The sequence below is a fragment of the Podarcis muralis genome, chromosome 1 (genome assembly GCF_964188315.1).
Source record: "Podarcis muralis chromosome 1, rPodMur119.hap1.1, whole genome shotgun sequence".
NCBI lineage: Eukaryota > Metazoa > Chordata > Lepidosauria > Squamata > Lacertidae > Podarcis > Podarcis muralis.
The window spans coordinates 106,701,908-106,716,026 of NC_135655.1; the positions used below are offsets into that span (position 1 = coordinate 106,701,908).

The window sequence follows — 14,119 nt, forward strand, 5'->3', positions numbered from 1 at the left end:
ATAGAACGTATCTTCCATTGAAGATAACATGTTTTGCTTTGTTCTCTTCTATTAATAATAATGATATAATGATAATGATAATGTAAAATATATACAAAAATAGCATACATTGAACTAATATAGCAGCAGCAAAACATTCCAGTCCAGAACAGAAAGCTGCAACATGGAAACAACTTTAAAACCCAAGCTGTCACCCATGTTGTAAAATAGCTCAAAATACATATTGTTTGCATTAGGACAATGCTGTTCCTTTTATGGAAGTGGGTGGTTATTTTTTCAGAGTTTATAAAGCCCTGCTAGCTTTTTCTAATTTATTTAGGCTAGAATCAAGATGCTGTTGAGATATATATATATATATATATATATATATATATATATATATATATATATGCAATAGAACCTGGGAAATATGTATTTTTTCCTGCTAAAGTAAAGCTTTAAAAATCAACACCAATTAGAGATGTTTTATCATTTTTGTTTAAAACGTTCCCTTTTGCGTTTGTCGATCTAATTCATTATGGCCTATGCCAAGTGCAGTTCTCTGTGTTTTTGGATGGAAAGCTCACCCAGTCCTTTCTCAGCATGGTGGGGGTTGAAGCAGAGACCTCTTAAATGCATAGCATGTACACTACCACTGAACTATGGCCTTTCCCCCTAATACTTTTAGGCCCCAGTTCTTACCTGGGATTAAGTCACACTAAATGCAATGAGTCTTGCTTCTGAGTAAACCTGTATAGGATTGCACTGTTAGCTAACCATCAAATGAGGTATCAATGGCATTTAAATGCATTGCTACGCTAGCAAATTTCAATATGAATTTCTTTTTTATATATATCATGTGGGAATTTGCAGTCTGTTAAATGAAACTGACTGTTGGTTATAAAAAGAGAATTTTGTCTTTACTACTTTCTTCTTCACTCGTTATTTGGAGCAATGCTGGAGCCAAAACAGCTTCCCAAAGAAATGTTAAAAAATAATAATAAATACCGTTCTTGTTTTATATGTAAAAAAATCATATCTCACCTCCTCAGAAAAGGATCGCAGGGCAAGTCACATGTAAAATTGTATGAAGCTGTCATAAAAAACATCAAAACATCTAAAATTCAAGTTCTAGCTTTGTGTATATATCTTCCCTCAACAAAAGGCCGGCCTGGTGGAAAAGGTCCTGAAAGCTAGCCATTGTTGGCAGCTGCCCACCTCAGAGGGAAGATTATTCCACAACTGGTGCTACCACCAAGAATTTCCAGTAACCCAGGCTTTATTTAGCAGGGGTACAATGAAAAGGGCCTTCCCTGCAGACCTCGTGTCAAATTGTGTCCCTCAGCCTCAGACCAATGGATAAAAAATTGCCCCCAAGCTTTCGTTGGTCAGTATACCTATTATATTGATTAAAACTTGCAGTTGCAGTTTTAAATATGGGCTGGTTTTCCCCCTCTCATTGGGAAAACAACAGGCTTACAAGAGAAGCTCCTGAAAAGCTTTTGTAATCATAACAGATTTGGCGTCCTCTAACCTTTAAAGCCCAAGACTGACAGAAAAAAATTTGAGGTTGAAACATACAAAAACAAAGCCCTCCAGATGGTTTGTTTGTCATTGACTAGTCAACCGCTTGGTGTTAAGGTTCACATTTATTCACTCACACTGGCCCAATCTAGTACGTATTCATTTATTCGTGTGCCCTCAGAGCATGGAATGAAAATCCTTACATGAATGTTCTGTGACAGGGAACCCCATGCATTCCACTTGCATGTGTGGAAAGGGACCCAAATTAGCGGTGCTCATGGAGCCTGCTAGAGAGGGGAAATGTCTTCACCTCCTTGCCAACCATCAGTTCAGCCAGAGGAAGAGAAGGGGAAGCTCAGGGCAGAGACACCCAGGCAGGGAATGGAAAATTCTTTCACCCCGAGGTCCACGTTCCCTTCGGAACAGACTTCCGAGGCCATGTGGAATGCAATCAGTGCTATTTTTCTAGAAAAAGAGGTGCTGGAACTCAGCCTGAAGGCCTCCCTTGTTCTCTCATGATGGCAATAGTACCCACCTGAGAGGTGCCAGAATTCAGTTCCAGCAAGTTCTGTCTGGGGGGAAAAAGCCCGAAGCACAATTCATAGTTCTTTGGACCCATGCCCCCAAATTTTGCTTTTTCTGGGTGCCAAATTTGATCATAAGCAGCTCCCTCTGCAATCAATGTTGTTTCAGCCTGAATGCAAACAATTTTGTGGAGTCTATTGCCACCTTGTGGCAAAAGGGAACTGTTTCTTCACATTATAGAAGGAATACCGGTAGTTTGAATCCTCTGAGCTGATGTTTTACATAACATCAGATTTGGGCAATGATCTCCAAACTCTTATTTACTCAGCACTAATTTAGATAAAGTGGTTTCAGGATTTTATCTGTGAATTACACCCAACTATTCCTGCATGAAGTAGGCACGTTATTCATATAAACCTTCATTTTTAACTGATTTCCTCTAAAAATGCTCAATTAGTTGCAGCTGAACAGGGGGGAAAAACCACTATATTGAAATATAATTCAATAACATAATGAGAGAAAGAACAGAACCAGTCAAAAAGGCTGTGTTATTGTAAGCATTGGGGGTTGGGGCAGGAGACAATAAAAGTGAGGTGTGTGTTTTGTGTACAAAAACGCCCCAAAAATATATTTATGGGAAATGTCCAGATGTATGGCAGCCATAACAGTTGTGATTGGGGGCCCTGTGTGATATGGAAAACATCACAGAACTATTGATATCTGTATTTGAGGTTGTCTTTAGTGAACACTTGCTGAAGCTTTGAGGTTTCTGATATCTACATATGCTAAACCATAGTTTAGTAGCCAAGAAAGACTCCATGCATCTTGAGCGTCTGAAGCAGGCCAATGATTGTTATGGTTTGAGATTATGGTGTGAAAGTCTTGAGTGCACATACCATGCATGTTCCAGCCTCTATAAGTAACTGTGTATTTCATGTCAAAGAATTTACTAATATAGACAGGTCCTGTTATTACTGTTTTTGATTGCCTTTGGCTTAGCTTCTGTGAATCAGAGGTGCTTTTAATTTTAATGTAAATGCTAGCTTTATCCATTTTTCAGCACTTCCAGACACGAAGAATGGAACGGCACAGTGCTTCCTGTGAAATGTTGAGACACTATGTAACAGCAAACTTTGGTATTCTGTCAGATATTTGCTCAGCAGAGCGGTTTAACCATTCCTGGATATCTGAGGAGTGTTCTCTAGCATGATACATATGTTTTCAAACATGCACAAATTAACCCATTGAGCTTATACATTTTTGCAGCTGAAGGCAATAGTGCAAATGCTATTCCCTACTGTGGACCATTTTTTAAAAGGCATGCAAAGATGGAAACCACATTGCTTCATGGTAAAGCTACCTCTGTAGATTATGCTGTGTTCTGCTATTCTTAGGTGCGCAGCTTAAACATCTTGCTCATATTCCTTGCAGGGTGACCAATGTGTTGCCCACCAGATGTTGTTGACTGCAGCTCCCATCAGCCCAGCTAGCATGGCCAATGGCCAGGGATGATGGGAGTTGTAGTCCAACAATATTTGGACGGCACCACGTTTGCTTATTCCTTCCTTAAAAAGGTAACGTATGACGTTGCCTTAGGTGTCAGGATTTGGACAGATAAATTGAAAGCCTTTCAGGTCAGTAGTCATAATGGAATGTGCAGTCCAGTCTTTTGTTTCTCTGTGAATAGGATCTGTTGCAAGGATATAAAAATGTGCTTTTGCTTTCCATGTTAGGAATGTAAGGACTGGCAAGGGGCATTTGTAGGACACGCCTGTGGACACCATGGTCCTTACGTCCCAGATGTTCTCTTCTGGTCAGTCATCTTATTCTTTTCTACAGTGACACTGTCATCCACGCTTAAGCAGTTCAAAACCAGTCGATACTTCCCGACCAAGGTAACTTGAATATTATTATTTTTTAATTATTTTGCAAATGCAGGTTACAAGTCTACCTCAACAGAAATAAAAAACTGAACTCACCAGCAGCACCGAGATTGCACTGATATACTGTGTTGTAGCATTCCCCCCCCCCCCAAAAAAAGAACTTTAATACTTGTAATGTAGGAGGGAGGAAATGCAGAAGGTTTTATTCTTGCCACCTCGTTTAGATTGAAACAGGGAGCAGTTTGCAGCAGAATACATCAAGCACAATAGACTCAGTTCGGTTAGAAATGTAAATGTGTATGACAGACCGTGATTGTCAGAGGAGAAATCTACTCCAAATTAACAGGTTGGCTTTAGGCGTTGTTTGGCCCCTGGAGCCAAATGTCAAAATGTCAGGCCGTTCGGTGGGCCTGCGCTGATTTTTTTAAAATGGCAGACAGAGACAGGAGAAAGCTTCCTGTTCCTTACTTAGAAGACAGTCTCGGTAAATTATTCGGTGTGCTGTTATCGATCAGCAACACCTGGCTGAGTTTTGTTACGGATTTCTCAGCCAGGGTTTCTCTCCAGAAAGAACAACTAGCATTGTCCTAAAGAATACAGGCCTTTGATTAATTTTAGCATAGCAGCTGGGCAACACCATAGAGTGATGCAGTTCGCCCAGATGAAATGACACGGCTGCAAGAAACTGGGCGCACAGATTTGGCCTGTGCGCCATATCTTATTGTGCTCATGAAGGGATGTGCGTGCAAATCTTCTACCACCAGTGTATATGTGTGTCTCTGTATTAAAAATGTCTCTGTGCTGTCACTGACCATTGGCTCAATGTTTCCAGGTGCGGTCTGTAGTGAGTGACTTTGCCGTCTTTCTCACCATCCTGTCCATGGTTTTAGTCGACTATGCCCTTGGGATCCCATCACCCAAGCTCCAAGTTCCCAATGCTTTCAAGGTAATTCCTGACACCGGTCGTACCTGGCTTGGTGTGAAAAGTGAAATTTGCCGCAACAAATATGTTTACAAACCAGCTGTTGTTTCTTTCTGAATGGATCAAAATAATGACACAAAAGTGGAGGTACGTATTGTCTGAGAAAACTAATAAATCAGAAAAGTGAAATTCAAAAGGATTTCTAAAAAAACAAAAACAGAACAAGACGTTGCTGTAAAGTGATTTAGACTGGTCTAATAAGAATAGGTTAGTTCAAGTTTTACCCAAACTTGTAGTCCAAAAGCAGCTGGAGACCCAACTCCCATCTAGGGTTGCCATATTTTGTTGAGCAAAAAAGAGGACACATTTGCCGACTTCTGCTTTTAACTATGAATTGCTATGAAGACTGTACCCATGAAAAAGAGGACATGGCCTGGAAAAAGAGGACATATGGCAACCCTGTTTAGCAGGACCAATGGTTAGGGATGATGGGAATTATAGTCCAAAATCCGCTGGAGACCCAAATTTGGGAAACCCTGGGTTAGTTTAATGTGTGTTTTACCCCTCCTCAATTCCCAATTGTTTCCTCATTAGGCCTCCAGGGCTCTTGCAACATTAACAAGTGTGATCCTCTGTCTTGTAAGGAATTTTAGGGTTGCCACTTCCATTTATCATATTTGATAAATATTGATTTCCTAAAGCAGCATCTTGCCTTGGATTTTGAATGTTTACAGTAGGTGATATTATTCTGCAGGCCTCCACAGTGATGAAATAACCCCGTCCCGCCTCCCATCCTGAAATTTTCTCTTGTTCTTTTAGCCTACCAGAGATGATCGTGGCTGGTTCATTTCGCCTTTGGGGACCAATCCTTGGTGGACAGTGCTGGCTGCGCTAATCCCGGCTCTGCTTTGTACTATTCTGATATTTATGGACCAGCAGATTACAGCTGTTATTATAAACAGAAAAGAACATAAACTAAAGGTAAAGTGCAAAAGCTGTTTTGATCTTTCTGGTTAGCATTCCAGCATTTTCTTCAATGCAAGTCCCCCCGCCCCCACTTCAAAAATGCAGTTTTTTTGTTTTTGTTTTAGAAAGACATTTAGAATACAGATATTTTCACACTTTTCCCTGTCCAATGTGAAATGTGTGTGTTTCTGTGCAAGCAGTTTGATGTATGTCAGGAAATGCCGAACCTTCGTTAACTTGAATGTTTAGGAGGAAACTTGCAGAAGTCCCAGGCATATGATGCAGGCAACTGAAAATTTAGGGCATAAGAAACTGCAGATATATAAAAAAAACCTGACAGTATTGCCATATCATTCTGGGGCATGTAATAATAATAATAATTTATTATTTATACCCTGCCCATGTGGCTGAGTTTCCCCAGCCACAGAATATCCACAGAAGATACGAGCTTGCACATTTCTGCGATAGGCTGGATGCAAATGAGGGTTTTTGAAAAGATGCAAAGGAAGTTTAAAGAAGGCTTTGTTTCCCATGGGGCGCAGATATACTGTTCCACCATTGTCATACAGGTTTTGTAATTTTTTGCAATGCTGAAACCCGCAAGACCTGTTCATGAACGCTAACAGTGTAATTAGCACTCGAAACACAAGCAATTCTCTCTTTTAAACAGCTCTCCTAAGAAAAGAATGCTGGTCTCCAGCCTTCTTCATTTGTAATTTGTTGTAGGGTATTAGTTTTCATTAGCTTACTGGCTGAAAGTCATAGCTTTGACCCTAGGCTTTAAGGGTTGTCCTTTACAGCTTAATTGTATCTGCTTCTTTTTGTTAAGTGGTTTTCTTATATGTGACGGACTGAGTTTTAGTTTCTTTTGTGCCCTGCCCTGAGATTGGTTCTGATGGCCTGCACTAAATAAATAAATAATCATAGAAGCGAGATCCCCATCTATTCCTGCTTTATAAAAACTTTCCTAACTGGTTGCCTGGAAACTAGCCAAAAGACAAGCGGCTAATTCATAAACACAATATAATTGTGATAAAGGCACCTGGTGTTGTAGGCTCACACCACAATAAATGTGCTAGTCTTTCCTCGATGTTTTCCTACCCGCCTTCTGTCTTGCCGAAGCTTAAAGTTTTCTAGCGTCTTCCAACTTTCCACACACACACAACTGTCCGTTCCATCCTTTTTACTCCCGTTGTGGGAAACTGCAGCAATTGAGCACTTAGAATTGCTGGGTTCCAAAAAGATACATTTGCAGTGGAACCCTTCCAACAGATTGGGGGGGGGGGGGAATGAAACAAGGTTCATCACTTTTCGGACCAAAAAAAAAAAAAGGTTGGAAGAAGTTTCAGGAACCAGCTTGTCCGTGTGTGTGCCCAGATTGTTCAGCTTCTTTGACTCTTTGGGAAACGGCAACACAGTCATTACAAATGCATTTTCAGCCTCCTTTTCACACTGCAACTTCTTGGTTGCTGTGAATGGTTCCCCCTCCCCTTCCGTGGGTTGCTTCCCTCCCTCCCTCCCCTGCCCTCTTTGTCAGTCAGGCTCCTTGTGTCAATCCGCAGTGTTTTGTGCGGTTAACTTGACAGATGCAGGGAGTTCCTGCCAAGCTTTAGAATGTGCCCCCCCTTTTTTTCATTTCAGCAGTGGCATGTGGGAGTCAGATGGTCTTCCTGGCTGCCCTCTTGCTGTGCTGCATATTCATATTTTTTTTCCCCTTGCTCGGGTCTGATGTAGCATCATCACCTGTTGCCATGCCTCCTTCCTCTCCCATATGTCACTTTCCTCAGGCTTCTATGCGAATGTGAGGAAAGCTTAAACCCAGACACTGTTGGAAGCAGCGTACTTGCATTTAACAGCAATTTCACCCCTTTTGACTTTTGGAAAAGTCAGCAGGCATAAGGCCAGATGTTTAAAAGAAGTACAGATTGCACATTCTGTGAGGCACTAGCTCCTTGAAGTGGCTACGAGGACATGGCTTGTCCCTGCATTTACACATCTCGGATGCTTTTGTCCTGTGCTGTGTAATCTGTTTTGAATTGCCCTGGGAGCTTTGGATTCAGGGTGGTATTATACTACTACTACTATTACTACTAATAAAAATAATTGTCTCTCCTCTGCTATGGTGCCGATGACCAAGCTATGGCAAAAAGGCTTTTAACATGCTATTTCCTAGGTCTACACAATGCATCCATAGAGCAGTGTTTCCCAACCTTGTGCCTCCAGATGTTTTTGGCCTACAACTCCCATCATCCCTGACTAGCAAGACCAGTGGCAAGGGATGATGGGAATTGTAGGCCAAAAACAGCTGGAGGCACAAGGTTGGGAAACACTGCCATAGAGGACAGATCTGAGGGTGTTGTCCCTAACCGGAACTTAGGGTTTGATAAAGCAGGATATCAAATCCAAACTACTACCCTTCTTCTTCTTCTTCTTCTTCTTCTTCTTCTTCTTCTTCTTCTTCTTCTTCTTCTTCTTCTTCTTTGGTTTATTGCCTTCAACAGAAGGGCTGCGGCTATCACCTGGACCTGCTGATGGTGGCTCTTATGCTGGGCGTGTGCTCCCTCATGGGCCTGCCGTGGTTTGTTGCCGCCACCGTTCTCTCCATCTCTCACGTGAACAGCTTGAAGCTGGAGTCGGAGTGCTCAGCTCCAGGAGAGCAGCCCAAATTCCTTGGCATCCGTGAGCAGCGGGTCACGGGACTCATGATATTCATCCTGATGGGCTCGTCCGTTTTTCTGACCCGAATTCTAAAGGTAGGCTCATGCTTTGGGGGGAAACCAAGGGAAAAGTAAATAGCACTACTAAGGATTTAAATTCTAGCACAAATGTTCTTGTTTTTTTAATGCATGGGTGTATGTGTCTTGATGCAGTGCTGGGTAAGGTTCTTATTGCCTAATACAAGAAAGGCTCAAACAAACTGAGCTATCCAGTCCACACCACAGATCACACACCAAGGAGCCCAGGTTCAATGCTTGGCTTCCCCAGTTTACGAAAACAAACAAACCAACCGAAAAATTGGATCTCATACTGCAGGTGATGGGAAAGAGCTCTGCATGAGAATTTGAGGAGCTGTTGTTCTTTGGAGTGGGGCATACTGGACTGGATAGGCTAATAGTCTGACTCAGTGGAAGGCATTTTCATAGACTGATGTGTTAGTGCTCCACATGAACAACAACAGAAACGGTCTACCTGCTGATAGGATCTGCCAGCTTTTTAATGGTCAAATAATAAGCAGGCATTCTTATGTTTTTGATTGTTATTATGCATTTTACTTTGTCTTTTATCGCTGTTACAAGCCCTGAGCACCATATGGCAGGAAGGTAGGGGCTGGTTGAGGGAAATCTAATGCAGAGACAAACAAATACCTGTTTTGATGTTGTCAGTGTAGAAGCCAGGGTGAGCTGGCTTCTACATTGATTTGAAGGTAAGGACAGGCCAGCTTTTAAGGGGAATGTCAGGAAGAGCTTTTCATATTCCACAGGTAATGCTAGTGTTGGATTAATGTCCAAATCCGCAGATCCGTGCTTTTAATAGTAGGTTGCCTGCCTGCTACTATACTGATGTGGAACATGCAATTGGTGCTGGGTTGGTTTGGACAGAAGAATTTAGGAAAAGAACAGGGACTGAAGTTCACAAAGTCTGAAGACACCCCCCTCCCAAACCAGGATGTGTGTAGTCCCTGCTGGGTGCAGATGAAGCAGTGAAAATTCACCGTCAAACACTCCTTCCCGTATAAGACCCTGGTAGTCAATCGCCTTTGTCGAAAGCCTTTTCTGCCTGTCTTATCTGCCAGTGAAGTGAGACCCAGTTTTTGATTTTGACCTTCTTTCTCCTCTTTCCAGTTTATCCCTATGCCAGTGCTTTATGGTGTATTTCTTTACATGGGTGCCTCTTCTCTAAAAGGAATTCAGGTTAGTGAAATATTTTTTGTGCGGCTCTTGTTACGGCTTTCATTTGCCCCTTGCTTGCATTATATACATTGCTGAGTTTCACAGAGATATTGGAAAGGTGCAACCGATACGAAATGGAGCCCTGCAACTTTCAGTGTCACTGGCAGCAGGAATTTGCGGTGTGCCCCTCAGTAGCCATCATCTGCATCTGGCACAGAGCTGGGCTTACAGTCCTGCTTGTTGGGCTGCCTTTTCAATACTGAACACCACATGTTGTTCATTAAACTACAGGCCAAGCCACTGCATTGGTCAATGAAGCCATGCGCACTTACCGTAGCATCTACTTCAGTGGCACAATACTTTGGACTTGCCATGGTACACACTTGCCTACATGACTGCCTGCCGCTGTTTTATACCTATGTGCATCATGTTAGCTATTTGTGATAAAAATATATGCCTTACACAAATAGTTGAATACAAATATTTAACTTCTCAGTTTGGCAACAGTTGAACAAGTATTATTTACATATACATTAATGAATGCAATGCGTTTCTCTCCCTTGAGTCCAAGAGAGGGCTTAGTCTTTTTTTCTTTCAAAACTCATTTGTGGCAGTGCATAACTTATAATCCATAGCTTGCCTGTCCTCCCAGCATCCTCCAGAGAGCATCTGCATGAAGTCCCCACACCTCTCACATTCGCAAAGACAGAACTAACAGAACAACCAAGCAACTTCCAACTGCCCCAATACCATTTATTCTTTGTGAAATACATTTACAATGCAAATATAATACAAATACTAACACATCATGCTCGCTATTTAGAACCACAGGCTATCCTTAAGCAGCCTAATGCGGAACTGAATCATGGTTGCACAACACTTGTGTAGCTGGTTCACTTGCACACATCCTCTTGCCGGTGTTGGTTGTGTTATTCAATTCAGGTGTTGTTGCTTCCATGTACAACAACGCAGGAGCCAGGATTAGGGCTGAGTAGTCCTGCCCATAACATTTGTGTCTCTAGCACAGCCACCTGCAGAGTTGGGGCCTTCCTGCATACAGATGTTTGTGTGGAGGCTTCTGGGCCCCGGAAACACCCTTAGGTCACACAGTAGCCCTCATACTACAGTTGTATGTGCAAAGGCTGCCTCTGCAGATGCTCATGTTGTGCTTGTGTCCTTGGGGATATTCAGTGTATGTGATGAGAGGAGGATGGGGCGACTCAACACAGAGAATTAATGTGGTGCCCTGAAGACGGCTATAGCAGCACTTCTTGTGTCTTTACCTTCTGAATTCCCTTTGTTACAGCCGTTTATCCTTGCTCTTTTAAATATTTCATCCGTAGAGGGTCTGTAGAGGAATGACTCTTGCATTTCCCTGCCGCCCAAATTTATTTTCCTTTCTCAGCTTTTTGACAGAATCAAGTTATTCTGGATGCCTGCCAAACACCAGCCTGACTTCATCTACCTGAGGCATGTCCCTCTCCGAAAAGTCCATCTCTTCACCGTCATCCAGCTGAGCTGTCTTGTGCTGCTGTGGGTTATCAAGGCTTCAAGAGCTGCCATTGTCTTTCCTATGATGGTATGGATCCATTTTGCGGAGTCTAGAAGGTCCAGGCAATCCATAAAAGCAAAATTGAATAACTGATATTAACTAAGCTTTCTGTAAGTCAAAAGGTGCCCTTCAGGGGAGAAAGTCCGTGGAGATGGTTGGAAGCTATTTATCAATAGGTTCTTAATTATCCCACTTTATTTTTGGATAAATAAGGATAAATAAGAACACGGTGCTATGCACTGATCAGACCCAGACCTGCTTATCTTCAACTAAGAGGATTTTTTGCTTTTTAAAAAACTGCAAATGCCAAGTTTCTCTTAAATAATTGCTAGTTCAAAATAGGCAAATCTAGATAAAAGCACATTAGCATTACTGTTCACCTCCAAATTGAATCAATGCCTTTACCAGATTAAAATAGTCTTGTCTATGTAAAGGAAAAAACAGTTTGGCCATTGCTCAGATAGGAATCTTTGCACTGTACCTACTAGACAGAGGCATTTTATTTTCACCTCATAAAAATAAATGGCTCAAGTCTGCCCAGAAACTATCAAGAATTATTTTTTTTAAGACCTATCAGCCATGGACATGATTTTTGTTTCCTGTTTTGCTTCTGTGAGCATGGGGCTGGAAAAAAGACAGAATGGACCAGAAAAAAGAGAAGACGACCATATTGTCTGGTGTGCTGGTTGTTATATTCCCATACTTAGGCTCCCCTGCTAAAAAAACATTGTTTCATTCCTTTGGGTTTTGTTGAAACTATCAACTCTCATTCAAGGCCATCTTTAGCCAGATGAGTCACTGAACATGAGGCAAAATATAAGAAGTCAGGACCATTAAAAATAAAAATCTGCAAATTTAATTCAATACATAATTTTACATGAATTGAAAATAAAACAAACTGCTTTTCAACTCAGTGGAGTTAAGAATTGCAATTTTTCAAACAGTGAAAATCCGGAGAGGAAAGTTGTTAAGCTTTTTTTTTTTTGCAAAGTTGGCAAAAAGGAAATAGACGTTTTTGAGCTATTTTTATGGGAAATCGTCAAAAATGACACTGCTGACATGGGTTGCTATATCTCTGGATTTTCCCGGACATTTTACCGATTTCTGCCCAGACGCTGCTGCCGACTGCAGTATTCCGGATCTGTCTGGGAAATTCCAGACATATGACAACCCTAGCGGTGTTACTTTAGTCTCGTACCCACGAATTTTGCCATTTTAGGATTAGGCCTGTTTCTTTGGGATTTTGTCTTTTAAGAAACATACCTTTTACAGCTGTCCATATTATAAATATCTTTGAACAGGTCTTGGCCCTGGTGTTTGTTAGAAAACTCATGGACTTATTTTTCACGAAACGGGAGCTCAGCTGGTTGGATGATTTGATGCCAGAAAGCAAGAAAAAGAAGTTGGAGGATGCTGAAAAAGAGGTAAATTTTCTTTCTTTCTTTCTTTCTTTCTTTCTTTCTTTCTTTCTTTCTTTCTTTCTTTCTGTTCACACTTGATCAAATGAATACAGCATGAAATTTGCAGCCCATGCTTATCAAAGAGAACAACAACTACCAGACTTTTAGAAGACATCTGAAGGCAGCCCTGTTTAGGGAAGCTTTTAATGTTTGATGATTACTGTATTTTAATATTTTGTTGGAATCCCAGCCAAATGGGCGGGGTATAAATAATAAATTATTATTATTATTATTATTATTATTATTATTATTATTATTATCATCATCTCTGTGAAATATGCGAATGCTTTCATATAGCAAATCTAAGTGTCTGTGGGAACTTTGCCCACAGAAGCAAACTTTTAACCCATGCTCAGATGCTCATGCAGACATCTTTGAAATGACTGAGTTGTATCCTGCGCTATTCTTGCACGAGCAGAGCGGACTTCTGATTGCTCAATAGGACTTCACCTTCCTCTCCTCGCCCTGCATGCCCTCAAAATCTGCTCATGTGGGGTTGCAGGAGTAAGGGAAAAGAAGGAAGGTGATATCCCAGTGTGCAAGCAGAAGACATTGGATTCTGCCTACCAGGCCTACCCTGCCAAATAAATGGGGTCATATGCCAGGCCACACCTGTCTTCCAACCTCCTTGCCCAGGCTTACAACACTAGCAGATACCAGATGATAATCATCGCTACTCAGAGAGGAGAAAGGTACTGGAGAGGCAGCCAGCAAACTCACCCCAGCTTGCATTCCTGCTCCACTACACTACTGAACCCACCACCCATAGCTAATCACTTTCTAGGAGTGTTATGTCATTAGTGACCCCAATAACCTGTGTGTAGTGGAGGGCAGGCCTGGACATCAAGAATAAGGGAATAAGGGCTTTCCAGCGTGTAATGACTTGCCCTCTTTCTACTCTCCATCCACCTTTTCCTTCTGGAAATTGATTTGGTTGTGCATCCTTTCCCCCACGGCACAGCCAGAAAGGGCTTTCTCCCAAGTGATGTGTTCTGTCTCTCATAATGCAGAAGCGACTCAAGGGAGACAGGTGTGTTTTTCGCAATCGTCGCAGGACTCCTTTGCTTTTCAGTCTGATATTTCTTCTTATGCATCCCTTGCTTTTTTTCTTTTTAGACCTGAATGGTGACAGAAAAACAAAACTAGGAATGCACACCTTTTAAAAATACATATAAATAAATAAAATCTACTTTTATTTTCAGTCACTGTCTTTTTCGATGGGTTATTATTATTATTATTTTACATAATATGGCATTGCTAAATATTTGAGGCTATTATTAAACCTGTTAAAGCTGTCAAAATCCTGGGAAGCTGTGAAGCCTGGAAATGACAAAATTAACTGGGAATAAAAATAAATAAATATATGAAGCGGCGCCTCTGGAATGTAATTGGAAAGTCACCATTTATGCTGGCTTTAA

At 41.5% G+C, this 14,119-nt stretch overlaps 1 protein-coding gene across 7 annotated transcripts in view; it reads left to right on the plus strand.

Annotated features, from left to right (window-relative positions):
• SLC4A10 (solute carrier family 4 member 10) overlaps nt 1–14,119 on the plus strand; it is a 169,967-nt gene that overhangs the window by 143,793 nt on the left and 12,055 nt on the right. For all 7 annotated transcript variants that reach the window (XM_028747023.2, XM_028747066.2, XM_028747031.2 and 4 more), the window contains 7 exons: nt 3,762–3,923; nt 4,744–4,857; nt 5,653–5,814; nt 8,301–8,552; nt 9,642–9,710; nt 11,095–11,268; nt 12,543–12,665. In XM_028747023.2, coding sequence (XP_028602856.2) covers nt 3,762–3,923; nt 4,744–4,857; nt 5,653–5,814; nt 8,301–8,552; nt 9,642–9,710; nt 11,095–11,268; nt 12,543–12,665 — 1,056 coding nt within the window. The remainder of the gene's footprint in view (nt 1–3,761; nt 3,924–4,743; nt 4,858–5,652; nt 5,815–8,300; nt 8,553–9,641; nt 9,711–11,094; nt 11,269–12,542; nt 12,666–14,119) is intronic.